This window comes from Aedes albopictus, chromosome 2 (genome assembly GCF_035046485.1).
Source record: "Aedes albopictus strain Foshan chromosome 2, AalbF5, whole genome shotgun sequence".
NCBI lineage: Eukaryota > Metazoa > Arthropoda > Insecta > Diptera > Culicidae > Aedes > Aedes albopictus.
Genome location: NC_085137.1, coordinates 499,533,312 through 499,550,470, shown reverse-complemented (window position 1 = coordinate 499,550,470; position 17,159 = coordinate 499,533,312). Strand labels below are relative to the sequence as shown.

The following is a 17,159-nucleotide window of genomic DNA, read 5'->3' as shown; positions in this document are numbered from 1 at the left end:
GTCTCAGGAAGTTTCAATAATCTATTTAAAAGGTGGATAATAATTCTAACGATCAACGATCAAATCTGACTGTACATGTCAATGGTTGCTCCTCCGTGATTGATCTGAGCTGGTACCAATAGCACTAAGTGCAGTTTAAGCAGCTCATACATTTTTGATCAATAACGGCGCCGGCCACGTCCTTATAGTCAGTAGGGAAGGGAAAGGAATGTTAGAGTGTGCTGGTTGTTGCTACTAAAGACCGAGATCACCCCTGCATCCCCACAACCAGCACGAAACGTGGTATTTGTTAGACGGAAAGGATGGGAGATCTGGGTGTCACCGTTGGGTCGGTGATGCGATCCATGGATAGGGGATATTTAAGGCCGCACGGGACGACGTGTAATTTTTCCTATCTTCCCTCTCTTTCTAACAATTTGCCTCGCGATTTTGAAGAAGCAAATATCAATTTCCACTGCACTGACTTAGCTGAAACTTAAGTCGATTGTGCACCACAAGTGAGCAAATGAACGATCAAATTTCTAGTCAATAATATGAAGTAGAAGTTGAGATTTGCATCTTACTAACAACAGAGCAATGGCGGACGATTCAACCACCGTCCCGTCCGGCCTTAAAGTGTTCGTTAGGTGATAGATTGTGTGGTGATTACTATGAAGCGCCACATATCGCTTTGGTTGCATAACTTGTAGGCGTTATATACACTGTGCTGAGGAAGTTGGAAGGAAGGGAAACGAATTTTTGCAATTCGTTTCTGGTTCTAGCGATGGCTATAAACATATGAATATCAATATACAAGAGTTCGTAAGAGATGAACCAGCCTAGGGCTGAAAATCTCTATAATAAAGTAATAATAATAATAATAATAATAATACAAGAGTTGTATATGTAGAGAAGAGAAAGAGAGAGAAAGTGGATAGAAATATGCAAAGTAGGATGAAAGGGACGGGCCAGGGATTGAACCTATGACCTTCTGCATACGAATCAGAAGCTGTAGCAACTAGGCCACCAAGCCCGTCTATTAAAAAGGTTTAAAAAGGAAATTTAAAAACCCATTTTTTTAGTACCGTGATTTCGGGTGAAATTTATCAGTGGTTCAATTTTTTTGTCAAAAACGCTTAAAACTTAAAACAAGATGTGAAAAATGACCGTCATCTGATTTAAGGGTTATTGAATGACGAGTTAGCAAGTTTTATGGCTAATGAATAACATATTTCTATATTTAATTTGATATTTTCTCAAACTGCGAGATAAGCGATATTGAAATACACGTTAAAACCTTTCTTGCTGTAGCAGTATCGCACATGTAATGAACATTCCAATGAATGTTTCTAGCTGGCAAGTATTTGTTAAACACGATTTCATCATCAAAAATGCGTAAAAGTTCAATTATTGTAAGTTATTACTTATTCTCTGTTGAAGTAGCATACTTTCAGACGTTTTCGTCAAATTTAGTAAACTTTAAACTTAAATAATTGAACATTTAGGAAACTTGTAAAAGTTTTGCGTAGCTTATCGCATTCTAGGATGTCACATTTAGTTGGGAAAAATATTTTAAGCTCTCGCAAAGGCACTTTATTGACTGATCAATTTCACCATGAAAGCAGAATCATTCATTATTTTTTATTTAAAACTAGCTGTCCTGACAAACGTCCTAGAAAAATGTCCCACAAAATGAAATTCCAAACTTTCCCGGGAAGGCATCAATCCCGGTCGATTTTTTCAAATTATTTTTTCGGACGAACACGTCGGAGCCCTGCACTAATGATACACTGAAAGATTGGTGTAGATCCGTTGTCCCGTTCCTGAGCCTATTCGTGACATACAAACACCATTCCATTTTTATTTATATAGATGCTATTTGTTACATTCCAACGATTTGTAGTAAAAGTTTCAACCTCGTTGACTGATGCAATCCATGGTCGTACTTGTTTTAAAGCATTTAGTTTGATCATATCGGTTGTCATTTAAAAATAAGACGCCAAAAACTGTGAAAAGTGATCAATTCCACCCGAAATCACGGTATATCCTAATTGAAATATGTCATTCCAGCACCTGCCATCAATGCCGACGAGCTTCCCAAAGAAATCAAAGACCTGGATATCGACAAACTGCGGGAGCAGCTGCCCGAAGGCCTTCTTCCACCGGAGCTGTTGAACGTTACCCTCCCTAGCCTAGAGGACATCCAACGGATCGTGAAGGATAAATGCTCGCGTGTCGCCGGTAGTGACGCTGCCTACCAGCAAGCCGAACAATCCGGCCAAAAGCTGAACGATTGTCTACAGGGTCTGCTCGATTTCAGCGATCTGCAGAATGAAATTAAAAAGGCCAAGCCGACGGGCGATTTGGATACCGTGTTCAACAAGTGAGAGATCTGTGTTTCTAGGGTTAGGCATAGTGTCTTATGAATCCAATTACAACCGTAGATACTGTCGGAGGCGATCCACTGCCATTGAATGCATCAATACGTTCTCCAACGACGTGGATGTGTGTCTGGAGGAGGAGGAACGGGAAAGCAAAAAGGTACTGGTTAACATCATCCAAGGTCTGCTGAACTTCGTGTGTCACAAAGATGGTGACCAAATTGCTTGTAAGATCAACGCCAAATAATCCATGTCGCTCATCCTACTGTAACTATTTTGTTGTGATTTTAGTGTTCATCGCCGAAGAAGGACCCGAGTGTTTCGAGGAACAAAAGCAGCCAATGATCGACTGCTTCAATTCCACTCTGAGGGGCTATCTGGACGAACCGACTCCACAGGCTTCGGAAGGAATTCCCAAGCTGGTCATGGGGAAGAAGCAATGCGAGTTAGTTTTCCTTTTTTTTTTAATTCTCTTGTTTCCCAATCCATTCTAATGTAAACTTTCTTCTTCAATCAGCGATATGGATAACCTGAGGGATTGCTTCGTTAGAGTCCTAGAAGACTGCAGACAGTCCACCCCAGCCAACCTGGTGGAGTCGCTGTTCAAGTTTGTCCGGCGGGAAACCCCATGCGCTAACTTCACTACGGTAAGCATCCGTGAGTAAACTTCTCTAGAAACACGTTACTAATTAAGATTTCCCTAACGATTACAGCCGGAACATTCGAAGCGTGGCGCTGCGGATGTGAGCCGAGCTTCATTACATATAATCCTTGCAACGTGGCTGCTAGCGTTGTTAGCCAAAATGTTCGTCCAATAGTTCCTATCAAACATCAGTTCATTAAGGTCCGGGGGCATCTTTATCGAACAAGAGTTCGCAGAAATCGATGAGATTCGGATGAATCAAGAGGTGAAATTCTAAAAATTGGTGTGTGGTGATTGCCAAATTCTAAGCTGTTGTCAAACTAATGATAAGTTTCAAATCATCAGACAAATCCTATTGTAAATTATTTTACCAAAAAATAAACATGACTGCATGGCTGTGTAGTTCCTTTTCGTATTTTATTGAATTTAATTGTTAATATATGTTTGTAATTTTGGATTGAATCGAATTGAATGTTAATTAGTTCTAGGAGGCTCTAATGCGGCCCAATCAACTTTCCAGCTACCGTCGTCTGGGTGGCATTGGGTGGCGCGATTAGGTCAAAACATTTGAAATAGCATCTCAAATATCGCGAATATCAATTAAACAATTATTGTATGTTGAATTCCACTATACAGTCGAAGCGGTAAACGCTCGATTTAGCAAGACGGGTTCGATTCCTTCATGGACGAAATTTTGTAAGGTAAATTTTACTGGGCATACACATTTAATTTTGAATACCGTGTTCGGTAATTTTTTGACGAAATTCCGCTGCGTTGTTCATAGAAGAAGAAAAATGTGTCTGACAAATTTTAGGCAGCTGAATCAAAATCCATGTTCAGATTTGCTCCAGCTCCAGCTAATCCTCAGAATATATGAAAACAATATTTTGTTGATTTTTGACAACAATCCATTAAACATGCAAAACATTGTTGAAGCAAACAATCGGTAAATTTTTGTATTTAAACCTGAATAAACGATAAACAAATAAGCATGACCATGAGCATTAGACTAGATCAACAAAGTCGTTTTTTTTTGGAATATAGCTTTTTCGATTCCTCTTAGCGTCCGAAGCAACTGTGGAAAATTTGGGAGCGATTGGTTACGTTCCCGTATTCCGCATTGCTATTCAAATTTGTATGGAATTTAGTATGGAAAAACGTGCTTTTTTGTTTTTCTCATTAATTCTCATATTTTTTCTCAATAATTAAGTTTCTCAAAAACATATTTTTTTTTGTCTAAATCGATCTAACTAATGACGTTAAAGTATAGCCTAGGATATGCCGAAAAACTTTGCCGAAGACCGCAAAGTGATCCGACACTAGCGAAAAAAGTTATAACATACAGTTGGTGCTTAACATTTAACATGTAAATGAATAACATCAATAATAAAATCTCAATTTTTGGCCTAAGTTACCAAGCGAATAACTTTTTTCAGAAGCGTCGAATCACTTTGCGGTCTCTTGCGGTCACTTTGCGGACTTTTGCGGTCGGTATACCCTAGGCTATACTTTAACGTCATTAGTTACATGGTATTAGACAAAAGAATTCATCTTATGAGTAAAATGCTAAAAAGTACGTTTTCCCATACTAAATTCCATACAAATTTCAATCGCACGCCGGAATACGGGGACACAACCAATTGCTTCCAAATTTTGCACAGTTGTTTTGGACGCTAATATAGATTAAAAAAGATCTGTTTCGGGTTGATGGGATCAAATTGAAATTTTCTCCATATAACGTTGACCCACTCTAATGAGCATTGATGATCGTACACTTCGTAGCTGCTATTCCGTGACACTATGATGTCATGAATAAACACATGCAGTTCATATCAGTAGTCATAGCCGCTACACAGAGTACTTTATATAATTAACTATGGTTGCTGGACCTGCTTGAAGATTATTAAATATTATTATATACTTTGAGGACATTCAGATTCATACAAACTGCCATGGAGTTTAGTCATTGGCATCTACAGCTGTACAGTAGTTATTTTCGCAATGAACTGTAACATTACATAACTAACTATTATTAATTGTATTAATCATTCAAAAGTTCTTTCGAGACATTCTAGATCAATCAAACTACTCCGAAGAGCAGAACTTCGGGTCTACACACGTATCAGTAATTATAGCCGCGATATAGAGTAGCGTTGTATAATTAACTACCGGACCTACGGGAAGACTAACAGATATTATTATATACTTTTGAGACATTCAGGGTCGTCCAAACTGTCCTGGAATTTTGTCCTTGACATCTATAGCTGTACAGTAGTTATTTTGAATATAGAGTAATGTGGGACAAAAGTTTGGACGGGGCAAAAGTTCGCAGTGGATCTTTCTCTACTCACGAGTTAAGAACCCAAACAAATCTGTATGGGTTCGATACATAATCAGGTCGTCATGATATGGCAGAATTATGCATAAAAATGTATTTCTAGGTGTTTTGATACAATTTATGGACCTTTTGGAATAAGAATTTGTAGTAACAGGAAGAAGAAGAATCTCATAACCTCTTCATGTCGGAGAATCGTTATTCCATAGTAGTTCGAGAGGTGCAGTCGAATAGACAATAAACTACTAGTGCTTCTTGCAGAAAGGAACATTGTTAAAACCTCGACAGTGGGGCAAAAGTTCGCACTAGATATCTGAATGCAGTACATCAATATAATTACAGAATCTTCGAAGCAATGATGATTTACATTTTTTCGAGAAAGACCCAAAAAGTTTCAATCTAAGATAACTTTTTTAAATGTATAAAAAGTATCAATGTTTTAATAACTTGTGAAGCACTAATATATTGTTGATAAACTTTCAGATTTTCATTCAATTCAGTTCACTTGTTTCTAAGATATGACAGTCCAAAAATAAGCCTTCTGAAAAATAGTTTATTATTACTATATATTTAAGACACTTTACCACTTAAGTGGCATTCGTGTCTGATGAAAAATAGTGTTTCACGAAAACGGTTGTAGCTTCGCGAAAGTTTACCCAATTAGCATAGCATAGCATAGCATAGCATAGCCGACCGTACACATCCTGGGGTGGCTGTCGATAGAGACGTTTAATGCGCCAGAAAAGTTGCCTGGGACTTGACAAACCTTTCATTTAACGAACTCTCGACACCTGGCCAGGTCCTTACGATCAGCGGGGATGGGAAGGAAATGTTGATTAGATATCTACTCAGAATATGTCCAAGAACTTGGCCCACTTCATAGATATCCCAAGAAACAATTTTTGCTTTAAGAAATGTTTCTCAAAGCAACGTTATTAAACTGGAAGTCGTATTATATTTGAATAATTTTAAAATGAAACTGTTCTTCAACTCTTGTTCGCCCAAAAATGAGAATTTATTCAACGTCAACCGTTCTATAAGCACGATGAAATGAAAGTTTATCCTATGATCGTACATCGGTTGTGAAACTCTTGTTCAACGTTAGAACCATCAGCAATTTACATAAACATCATAAACTTTACTTCAACGTTTATTAAACAATGTTGTATGACGCTATTTGTTTAATAATTTAAGAATGGTTTTAGAAACCGTTATTGTGCACTAGCAGCATAGCGCATAATAACAAGCTTTCTTCGATATTTATTCCACCATAATACAATCAAAACATGCTGGAGCCGTGATAAAACTTCCGAAATTTATTTCTATTTATAGATATAATTTTATAATTGCTACAAAAACGATTCTTAAACGTTTCTTCACCATCATGTTACATCATGTAACAATAAAATGAGAAAATGATTTAACTTTCAACATTTCTGCATTTGTGTCTGAAATAGCTCTCTCTGATTATGTACCCCCAACATCTTTATTTTATTACATTTTATGGGACAAATCACATCAATGGAAAGACTCGAACTCTGGATCTTTGGGTTCACACTCGTCTGCATCCGCTCTGCTTCAATCCGAATTACATGAATCGGAAGATTTAAAGCAGTATATAAATATTCAATTCCTAAGTCGAATACATTACCGTACATATGCTGCTTAAACATTGCTTACACATTTTATTCAACTAATTGCCTTCATAAACATTGAAGTTGATCAATGTTTGAATAATTGTAACCGCAACGTTTAATCATAAGGCATGCATGCTAATTAGTTTGTTTGTTTACAACGTGTCAGTAATTCACGGTGTTGTGTTGTAAGATTGGTGACTCTTCGAACTTTTTTTCATTTAAACGCCCAAACAAGTGAACTTATTTGTTTTATTTTCACCGGTCCTGTTTTGTGTCGAGAGGAAAATGTGCAACGATTGTGTATATCTCCAATCAGCTGGAAATATGAACATTAGGAAGCTGAGCCCGGTTTGACCGGTGCCACCTTGGTGGGTAATCTACCTCGTCAATACCAAAAAGGAGCCGCCCAGGATCCACTGCAGTTGCATTTTCTGGTGTTTTTGTTGCCGATGCTGCTGTCGTTGGAGCGTAGTGTAAAAGGTGAGTCAGAATGTTTTTAAAAGTGTGAAGAGTGTGATATTTAGAGCTGCTGCATGAAGTTTTTTGGTCTTCAAGCTTGTAGCCGCGGTTGCTCTTTTTAGGCTCCTAATCAGCAATCGTGTTTACAAAAAGGGGCATGGCGAACAACGATAATTAAGTGACACAGTACCACTGCTAATCAACATTGCTTGAATAAAAGTGTAACATTTATATTAAAGAAACATGGTAATATCTTGTTGTTAAGCTATATCAGTGTAGTTGAATAAAATGATCAAGCAAAAGTTGTTAAACTTTAAATAGGCTACTTGTTCCACTGAAGATCTGATGTGGAATAACGGCATCTAATACGTTGGAAGCAGCTTGTATTCTATCATTATTAGAGCACTATTGGACAGATGATGGCAATACTTAAGCAACTGTTTTTAAACTTTTATACCATTGGTTATTCAATAAGCAGAAATATGTTTAACTAACGTGCAGTTTCCACTGCATGAAACATTTATTCGCCATTTTGTTCAACATAAACTCTTGTACAACTGTCGGCGCCTTTGTAGCACATTTAATCAACTGACATGCTTATTAATGATTTTGAATTGTTACTTGGGATCTGGAGTTGGAAATTGGATAGGGTTTAATGGGGTGCTTTCCTTGGCGAAAAAGCGTATGAGAAATTGTCATGATTTAATCATTTACCTGGTTACCACGAAAAGAAAAATTAGGTAGATCTCACCAAATTTGTCTCTTGAAGACATAAAATCTTATTCCTCAAGCCAGAACACCTCAAAATCGCCGCACCACTTCAGAACGTCTCATAAACGCGGAATTCACTGAGGGCAATCCATCATCCACACTGAAAAACGACGACGCACACAAAAAAATCAAACCAACGCGACGACAGCAGCGGGACCTAATTCGAAATATGAAAAATCACCACCACTTCCAAAATTTAAAATTTTCAGACGCGAAAAAAATGACAGCGCGGAAATTCGAAACGTCCGCGCGCGCACCAGCTTCGCGAAAGTTTACCCAATTGAGCCCAAATTTGTACCAATGAAATGTGGATTGATTGATGATTCCGCGTCTAAGGGATTGTCCATAAATGACGTAGCATTTAAGGCCGAAGTCGCTGAAATTGCAACAAGCTAATGGAAAAATTGGCTACAAGGGTGGAGGGGTGTTGAAAACTGGCTAAAAAATGCTACGTCATATGCGGATTCTTCCTAAGAAGTCGTGCAAATCATAATAATATTCAGTCAGAAATCGTCTCATGGCTCTATCCAGTTCTATTTCAGTTCATATCTTAATACGAACCCAAAGCAGAAAAATTGCATCGTAAAGATGACGGCATATTATTGAAGTTTATAGGTACACTGGAACCTCTTTTTATGCACATGGCTGGGACTGCATAAATTAAAAATGTGCATAAATTAAAAAAGGCATAAAAAGAGGTAAATGTATGCATAAATTAAGTTTGGGCTTTAATTACAGAACCTAGTTTGCGAGAACAGGTCTTCTCCTGGGCAGTTGAGATGGGGCTGAGGGGATTTCCAGAAAGTTCCCAGAGAGGGTTCCAAGGGGCTGCAGGGGCGTTTCAAGGGGTTGTTTCGGGGGATTTGAAAAGCATTTGAAGGGTGTCCTGCAAGATATTTTGGTGTTTTCATGGGATTACGGGGAATTCTGGGGTATTCAATAGTATTAAGTGGACTCCATGTAACGCACCTGAGAGGCTCCAAACCCCCGAAAACTCCTCGTAACGCTTTTGTAACGCCTCTTAATCCCACAGAAAATGCTCTGAAACGTCCTGAAATGCCTTCAAAATCCCGGGCCCCACGTAACGCACCTAAGAGACCCCGAACCCCCTAAAAACTCCTCCGTAACGCTTTCGTAACGCCTCTTAATCGCGCCGAAAATGGTCTGAAACATTCTAAAATCTCCCTTAAACCCCTGTTGAATTTAGATTGTTTTCAAGTATAGCTTAGGCAGCCAGCACCGCTTGTGTAGACATTTCTCATCTCTCATTTTGTGATCTTCGGATGCTGAGCTAGAAACGATTGTATTCGCTTTACCTAGTTTAGTTATGAGCCGACCACCGATGTGATCAGAACCGTTTTCGTATAGAGCCCAATAAAATCTAAACCTACAGTCGGTCTGCATGAAAGGTTCGCGTTGTCTAGTGCATGTACCTAAAATAGTGGACATTTGAACGCAATAAAGAATAGTGCTTTTAACTTTAACGGAGTTGTAAAGTGCTGTGCCGGATCCCCCCAAGTACAACGCCTTCGACGTGGTGTTTAGAGCGGCGGAGCAAGATAAAGGTGAGCCCCGATCTGCAACATATTTCTGGTGCCGTGACCAGGATCGGGGGCTGCATCATTGTCGCCATCTTCCACGCGCGGCAACCTGTCGGATCGCTGTACTATTGTTCGACGCCATCCTAGTCGAAAATTGACGCCATCATCCCACGAAAGAACGCCACCAAATTACTGGAGAGAGCCTATTGTGAGCCGATATTTGCATGCGGTCGACACGACTGTGCTACGCCGGTATCCTGTGCAGATGTTGATTGATTCAAGGCATATTCAATCATTTGTCAGGTAAAGTACCTGTCCAAATTCTGCGCATCACCCCACGGGTGCCTTTAGATTTTTGTACAATTTGCATGTTACACTGTTCGTCGGTGGAGTAGTGCTGCATTGCTCGTCGGAGTGCTCATCCCAATCGCATTTTCGACCGATAGCCGGGTGTCTAATCATCGTCAGCGGTTCTCAACTTCAGCTGCATACCGCCCCAGGTGGCAGCCCGTTCGTGGACCAACCCGTGATGCACCTACCTACTAGAAAACCCTGTGAACCAAATCAACTATAGTGTGCGAACATCGATCTTGACACGAGCTTTTTCGTTAATTGTGATCGCTTCCATCCGTGTCGTTTCTCGCGTCCAGAGAACGATATTCCTGCCAAAGAGCAACTTCTGTGCCGTGCTAGGCAAGCTCAGTTCCTGCGTTCCAGTTTTGATTGATATACAAGGCATTTCCAAGCCTTGGCTCAGGTTAGTAACCTTCCAAGCATCCCATTTTCTTTCGTCCGGGTCTACCTGGTCTTTCATATCGGCAGGCATTCTCCAATTTCAACGATCGAGTCCTACGATCAACGATGTGCGATACTCGTACTCGAGACCAGTTGACAACCCGAAGGACCACTCTGATCGCCTCGTTGAGCCGTGCGGAACAGTTCACCGAGGACTTCGTCGCCGAACGGGATGGGCTCGAGGTGCAAATACGCCTGGAGAACCTGGACCTGTTATGGAAAACGCTGGAAGATGTGCAGACGGCGCTGGAGGACCTGGAGGAGACCAACGAAGGTAAAGTTTTGAATCTACAATACCGTGCCTCCTTTGAACCCAGGCTGTTCCGATTAAAAGCAAGACTTCAATCTAAATTACCGCCTCCACTCATTTCGCAAGCCAATTTCCCTACTGAACCCCCTCCTCGCGCTGTGTCCACCTTGGCTGGTTTAAAGTTGCCGACTATCTCGCTACCAGAGTTTGACGGTGATTATATGCAGTGGTTGACCTTCCACGACACTTTTCAAGCGTTGATCCACGACAACCAGGAACTGCCTCCGATCCAGAAGTTCCACTACCTCCGGGCTGCGGTGAAGGGAGACGCCGCGCAGATCATCGAAACGATTTCCATCAGTGCTGCCAACTATCCACTAGCATGGCAGGCGCTAGTCAATCGCTATTCCAACGAATATTTACTTAAAAAGCGTCACCTACAGGACCTGCTGGATATTCCTCGAATGAAGAAGGAAAGCGCCGCTGCCCTGCATTCAACCGTCGACGAGTTCCAAAGGCACATCAAGATTTTGCAGCAGTTGGGAGAGCCGACGCAGTCGTGGAGTACCCTACTAGAACATCTTTTGTGCATGCGGCTTCACGATGACACCATTCGAGCGTGGGAGGACCACGCAGAGTCAGTTGGCGACCAATCGTACACATGTCTCGTCGAGTTTTTGGAGAAACGGATTCGAGTGCTCGAGTCGATTTCCGTCAATCATTCTTCTCACCCAAGCCCACCAGTATTTCCCAACGGAAACCATCGTAAGCAATTGCCAGTTAAAATGTCGTCCTATTCCGCTACCGAAAACTTCGCTCCGAAATGCCATGCGTGTGACCAGCAGCACCCGCTGGTGAAGTGTCAAACGTTCGAACGAATGTCTCTGGCCGACCGCTTGCGGACGGTGAATTCCAAGCGTTTGTGCCTGAACTGCTTCCGCCAAGACCATTTCGCACGTGATTGCCCCTCCAATTTCTCCTGCAGGGTATGCAGGAAAAACCACCACACACTCCTCCACCCCGGTCAGCTCCCTAGTTACCCCAGAAACAACGGCGAAAATTCCCAGTCCAGCCATAGGTCGAATCAGCCACCAGCTTCGTATTCCAGAACCCAATCAAGAGTTGCTGTACAATCGGTGTCGAATGTAGATGAACCTACCGTCGTTCAGTGTAGCAGCGTACTGCGAAGCCCTCAGCCTACCATTTTTATGTTGACGGTCGTTCTCCGTATAGTTGACGTATATGGAAAGGAACATTTTGCAAGAGCCCTCCTGGATAGTGCTTCGCAACCCAACCTCATGTCAGACCGATTGGCTCAGCTTCTGAGACTGAAGCGCGAGAAGGTGAACGTACTCGTTCATGGGATCGGGGAGCAGCCAGATCATGCAACGGAGTCGGTCACAACAAGCATTTCTTCTCGAAAGGACAATTTTTCCAAAGAAGTGTCTTTCTTGGTCCTCAAGCGGATGATCTCCAACCTTCCTGCCGAAGACATTCCGATAGACGATTGGAAACTTCCTAGCGATATTTCACTCGCTGATCCCAGTTTCAATCGCTCGGGCAAGATTGATTTGGTACTCGGAACCCAACACTTCTTCGATTGCTTCCCAGCTGCTGCTCGAATCAAACTTGCAGAAGGACTTCCAGATCTGGTTGACAGCGTGTTTGGCTGGATAGTTGCCGGCGGTACGAACGTTTCCCCCTCAAGCCAGGAATCCATCTGCTGCAAAACCGTTACCACTTCCCTTTCCTCTCTAGAAGAATCCATGGAGCGTTTCTGGAAAATAGAAGAGCTCGGAACTCGATCCGCCCTATCGATAGAAGAGAAGGCCTGTGAAGAATTGTTTCAATCTACCGTTTCTCGCGACGAGGTAGGTAGATACATTGTAGAATTGCCCAAACAACCGAACTTCGACGAGATGATTGGCGAATCCGAAGCAACTGCTGTCCGGCGTTTCGAAATGCTGGAGAAAAGATTCACCAAGGATCCCAAGTTGAAGGAAGACTACGATAAATTCATGGCCGAATATTTGTCACTAGGCCACATGAAGCTGGTTCCGAATGGCTTCGCTGCGGGTTCCAAGGAATGTTTCCTTCCTCACCATCCTGTCGTTAAAGAAGCCAGTTCTACCACCAAAACCCGAGTAGTTTTCGACGGTTCCAGCAAAACCTCTAGCGGATTTTCCTTAAACCAGGCACTGTGTGTGGGACCGACCGTGCAGCATGAGCTGCTGGATCTCGTCATACGAAACCGCAAATTTCCGGTAGCCATTACGGCCGACGTCGAGAAGATGTATCGCCAGGTTCTAGTGCACCCGAAAGACACTCCCCTGCAGAAAATTAAGTATCGTTTCCAACCCACTGATCCCCTTCAATCGTACGAGCTCCTCACCGTCACATACGGACTTGCGCCCTCCTCGTTCCTGGCCACACGTGCTCTACAACAAGTGGCCGAAGATGAAGGACCTGACTTTCCACTCGCTGCTCCGGTCGTGAAAAAGTCGTTCTATGTAGATGATTTCATCGGTGGCGCTTTTTCTGTTGCTGAAGCCATCCAACTGCGTGAAGAGCTGACCGGCATGCTAGCTAAGGGAGGATTTCCTTTGCGAAAGTGGACCTCCAACAAATTGGATGTTTTGCAAGGGCTGCCTGCCGATCAGATTGGAACCCAATCGACGTATCGATTCAACCCCGGAGAGACTGTGAAGACCCTAGGAATCTTGTGGGAGCCAGGATCCGATCAATTTCGTTTCGATTTTCAAGTTGATATGCGCCAACAAACAGCTACAAAACGAACGATTTTGTCCAGAATTTCGCAACTTTTTGATCCGTTAGGACTAATTGCACCGATCGTCATTAGGGGAAAAATACTGATGCAGGAGTTGTGGCTGGTTTCGTGTTCCTGGGATGAAGAAGTTCCGGATCAGATCAATCGCAAATGGCAGGTTTTGTGCGGACAGCTTCCTGGTTTGGCGAGATTCCGAATCGACCGATATGCGTTTCAACTAAACTCGGTTATTCAGTTGCACACTTTTGCTGACGCTTCTGAAGCTGCGTATGGTGCTTGTGTGTACGTCCGATGTGTAGACACTGAAGGGAACGTTCGTGTACAACTGTTGGCTGCTAAATCCCGAGTCGCACCCCTTAAAAGACTTTCAATACCGAGACTCGAATTATGTGCAGCTCTTGTTGGATCGCAGCTGCACTCCCGGATCATAGAGGCTTTGGAAATGAACATCGACGAATCTTACTTCTGGTCCGATTCCACAGTGGTTCTTCAGTGGCTAGGCTCTCCTCCCAGTGCCTGGAAAACCTTTGTCGCTAATCGTGTCTCTGAAGTGCAAAATTTGACGCATGGATCCCGTTGGAGTCATGTATCAGGTTTCGAAAACCCTGCCGACCTAGTATCCAGAGGAATGAATGTCGACGATTTCGTGGAGAGCAGTTTGTGGAAGTATGGCCCGCAATGGTTGCAGCATCCAGAAATAGAATGGCCGATTCGAAGATCCTCCGAAGTTCCTGAAGCCGAAACCGAGCGAAAAGGTGTAGTAGTCGCCGTCACAACAAGTACGCCGTACTACAATCCAATCTTCTCACGATATTCTTCTTTTTCCCGCCTGACAAGAATAGTCGCCCTATGCCAAAGGTTCGTCAGCAATATCCGCTCCAATTCTAGAACTCAACAAACTTCCACAGGCCCTGTCAAATTCAAAACGCTGTCACTCGAGGAACTCACGCAGGCAAAAATGACTCTGGTTCGAATTGCTCAAGCCGATTGTTTCCACGAAGAGCTACGAGAACTGCAACAAGGTCGGCAACTGCCAAAACGATCTTCACTACGGCTTCTTAGTCCATTCATTGACACAGAGGGGGTTCTTAGAGTGGGGGGACGATTGAAATTATCGGAACAGCCATACCTATCCAAGCACCCAGCCCTGCTCCCCAGCTTCCATCCTCTAGCACAGCTGATTGCCAAATCCTTTCACTACAAACTGGTTCACGGTGGCGGCCACTTGACATTATCGGTAATGCGTGAGGAATACTGGCCTATTAACGGACGGCGTCTTGTGCGGAGCATCATCAGAAACTGCTTCCAATGCGCCCGAGCCAATCCCGTTCCGGCTAGCCAGCAAATTGGACAGTTGCCAGCCCAGAGAGTCACCGTCAGCAGGCCTTTCGCTATCACCGGAGTGGATTATGCGGGACCCGTATACTTGAAGGCTATCCACAAGCGCGCTGCCCCTGCGAAGGCCTACATTTGCTTGTTCGTGTGTTTCACGACGAAGGCTGTTCACTTGGAGTTGGTAGGTGACCTCTCTACACCGGCCTTCATATCTGCTCTTCGACGTTTTGTTGCCCGCCGAGGACGTCCTGGTCATTTGCATTCCGACAACGGGAAAAATTTTGTCGGAGCAAAAAATGAATTGCGAGAACTTCACCAAATGCTTTCCAACGAAGCCGACATGGACCGAATAACGAGATTCTGCGCAGAACAAGAAATAGAGTGGCATCTCAATCCACCCAAAGCTCCCCATTTCGGTGGACTCTGGGAAGCCGCAATCAAGGTGGCAAAGAAGCAACTCCATCGTCAATTAGGGAACTCGAGGCTTTCCTATGAAGATTTGTCTACCATCCTAACTGAAATTGAAGCTGCGATGAATTCGAGACCTATCGTTCCCATGACTGAGGACCCGAACGACTTCGCTGTTCTTACACCGGCACACTTCATTATAGGCTCTACTATGCATGCTGTCCCCAGTCCAAGCGTTGTCGATGTCCAAATATCACGCTTGGCATATCATCAAAAGCTCCAACAGTTTTTCCAGCGCTTCTGGCATCAGTGGAGGACTGAATATTTGCAGGAGCTTCAGAAGGATACTAGGTTACGCCATCCAAATCACGAAATTCTATCAGGAAGATTGGTAGTAATTGTCGACGAGTTTCAGCACCCAGTCCGATGGCCGCTGGCCCGAATAGAAGCTGTGCATCCTGGAGCAGACGGTCTTGTACGCGTTGTTACATTACGTACTCCCAAAGGCATCTTTAAACGCCCCATAACAAAGATCTGCCTCCTACCAACCGATTCATCGAACACAACGTACCCTGAAGAAGCCAATGCATCAGACGATCACCCACCAGTTGGAGACGACGCTCATGTGAACGACGGATAGATCATCACTCTGTGAGCTCATCGAAGCAGCAAACATCGAAGGAATAACAAAGTGAATTGAATTATATTGTTAAAGATTTTTTTTTCTATTTTGTTTTGATTTTGAAATTCGTATATTTCAAAGGTGGCGGCAATGTTGAATTTAGATTGTTTTCAAGTATAGCTTAGGCAGCCAGCACCGCTTGTGTAGACATTTCTCATCTCTCATTTTGTGATCTTCGGATGCTGAGCTAGAAACGATTGTATTCGCTTTACCTAGTTTAGTTATGAGCCGACCACCGATGTGATCAGAACCGTTTTCGTATAGAGCCCAATAAAATCTAAACCTACAGTCGGTCTGCATGAAAGGTTCGCGTTGTCTAGTGCATGTACCTAAAATAGTGGACATTTGAACGCAATAAAGAATAGTGCTTTTAACTTTAACGGAGTTGTAAAGTGCTGTGCCGGATCCCCCCAAGTACAACGCCTTCGACGTGGTGTTTAGAGCGGCGGAGCAAGATAAAGGTGAGCCCCGATCTGCAACAACCCCTTCCGATCCCATGTAACGCACCTGAGGCTCCAAACCCCCCGAAAACTCCTCGTAACGCTTAAGTAACGCCTCTACATCCCGCCGAAAATGCTCTTAAACGTCCTGAAATGCCTTCAAAATCCCGGGCCCCACGTAACGCACCTAAGAGGCCCCGAACCCCCTAAAAACTCCTCCGTAACGCTTTCGTAACGCCTCTTAATCACGCCGAAAATGGTCTAAAACATTCTAAAATCCCCCTAAACCCCTTCGGATCCCATGTAACGCACCTGAGAGGCTCCAAACCCCCCGAAAACTCCTCGTAACGTTTGAGCAACGCGTTGCAACGTCTCTTCATCCCGCCGAAAATGCTCTTAAACGTCTTGAAATGCCTTCAAAATCCCCCTTACAACCCCCTCCGTAACGCTTCCGTAACGCCTCTTAATCACGCCGAAAATGGTCTGAAACATCCTGAAATGCCTCGAAAAGCCTCCTAAACAAAAACCCCTAAAAACAACAAGCCTAAAATACTCTGAGACTTCCTAAAATGACTCCGAAACCCCCTTAAGACCCACTCGGACCCTATGTAACGCACATGAGACCTTCTGAAACACCCAAAAACGAACCTGTAACCTTCCTTTGCTCTCCTCTGTAAACACTCCTTGGCTACCGTTGCAATAGTTCCCGTCATTA

General features: G+C 43.1%; 2 protein-coding genes across 3 annotated transcripts in view; both read left to right on the top strand.

The window, feature by feature from the left end:
* Window positions 1-3,418, top strand: part of LOC109622524 (27 kDa hemolymph protein) — a 46,652-nt gene extending 43,234 nt beyond the window's left edge. For both annotated transcript variants that reach the window (XM_029860794.2, XM_029860795.2), the window contains exons 3-7: window positions 2,050-2,362; window positions 2,424-2,587; window positions 2,652-2,805; window positions 2,878-3,007; window positions 3,074-3,418. In XM_029860794.2, the coding sequence (XP_029716654.2) occupies window positions 2,050-2,362; window positions 2,424-2,587; window positions 2,652-2,805; window positions 2,878-3,007; window positions 3,074-3,178 (866 nt within the window). In that variant the 3' untranslated portion in view covers window positions 3,179-3,418. The remainder of the gene's footprint in view (window positions 1-2,049; window positions 2,363-2,423; window positions 2,588-2,651; window positions 2,806-2,877; window positions 3,008-3,073) is intronic.
* A 5,987-nt stretch (window positions 3,419-9,405) lies between these two features.
* On the top strand, window positions 9,406-16,482 carry LOC134288710 (uncharacterized). The gene is made up of 2 exons (XM_062854395.1): window positions 9,406-10,049; window positions 10,142-16,482. The coding sequence occupies exon 2, from the start codon at window positions 10,608-10,610 to the stop codon at window positions 15,960-15,962; it is 5,355 nt and encodes a 1,784-aa protein (XP_062710379.1). The 5' UTR covers window positions 9,406-10,049; window positions 10,142-10,607; the 3' UTR covers window positions 15,963-16,482.
* Window positions 16,483-17,159: the final 677 nt, after the last annotated feature.

Coding starts and splice junctions, on each gene's coding strand:
- LOC134288710 (XM_062854395.1), top strand. CDS start 10,608: ATGTGCGATACTCGTACTCGAGACCAGTTGACAACCCGAAGGACCACT.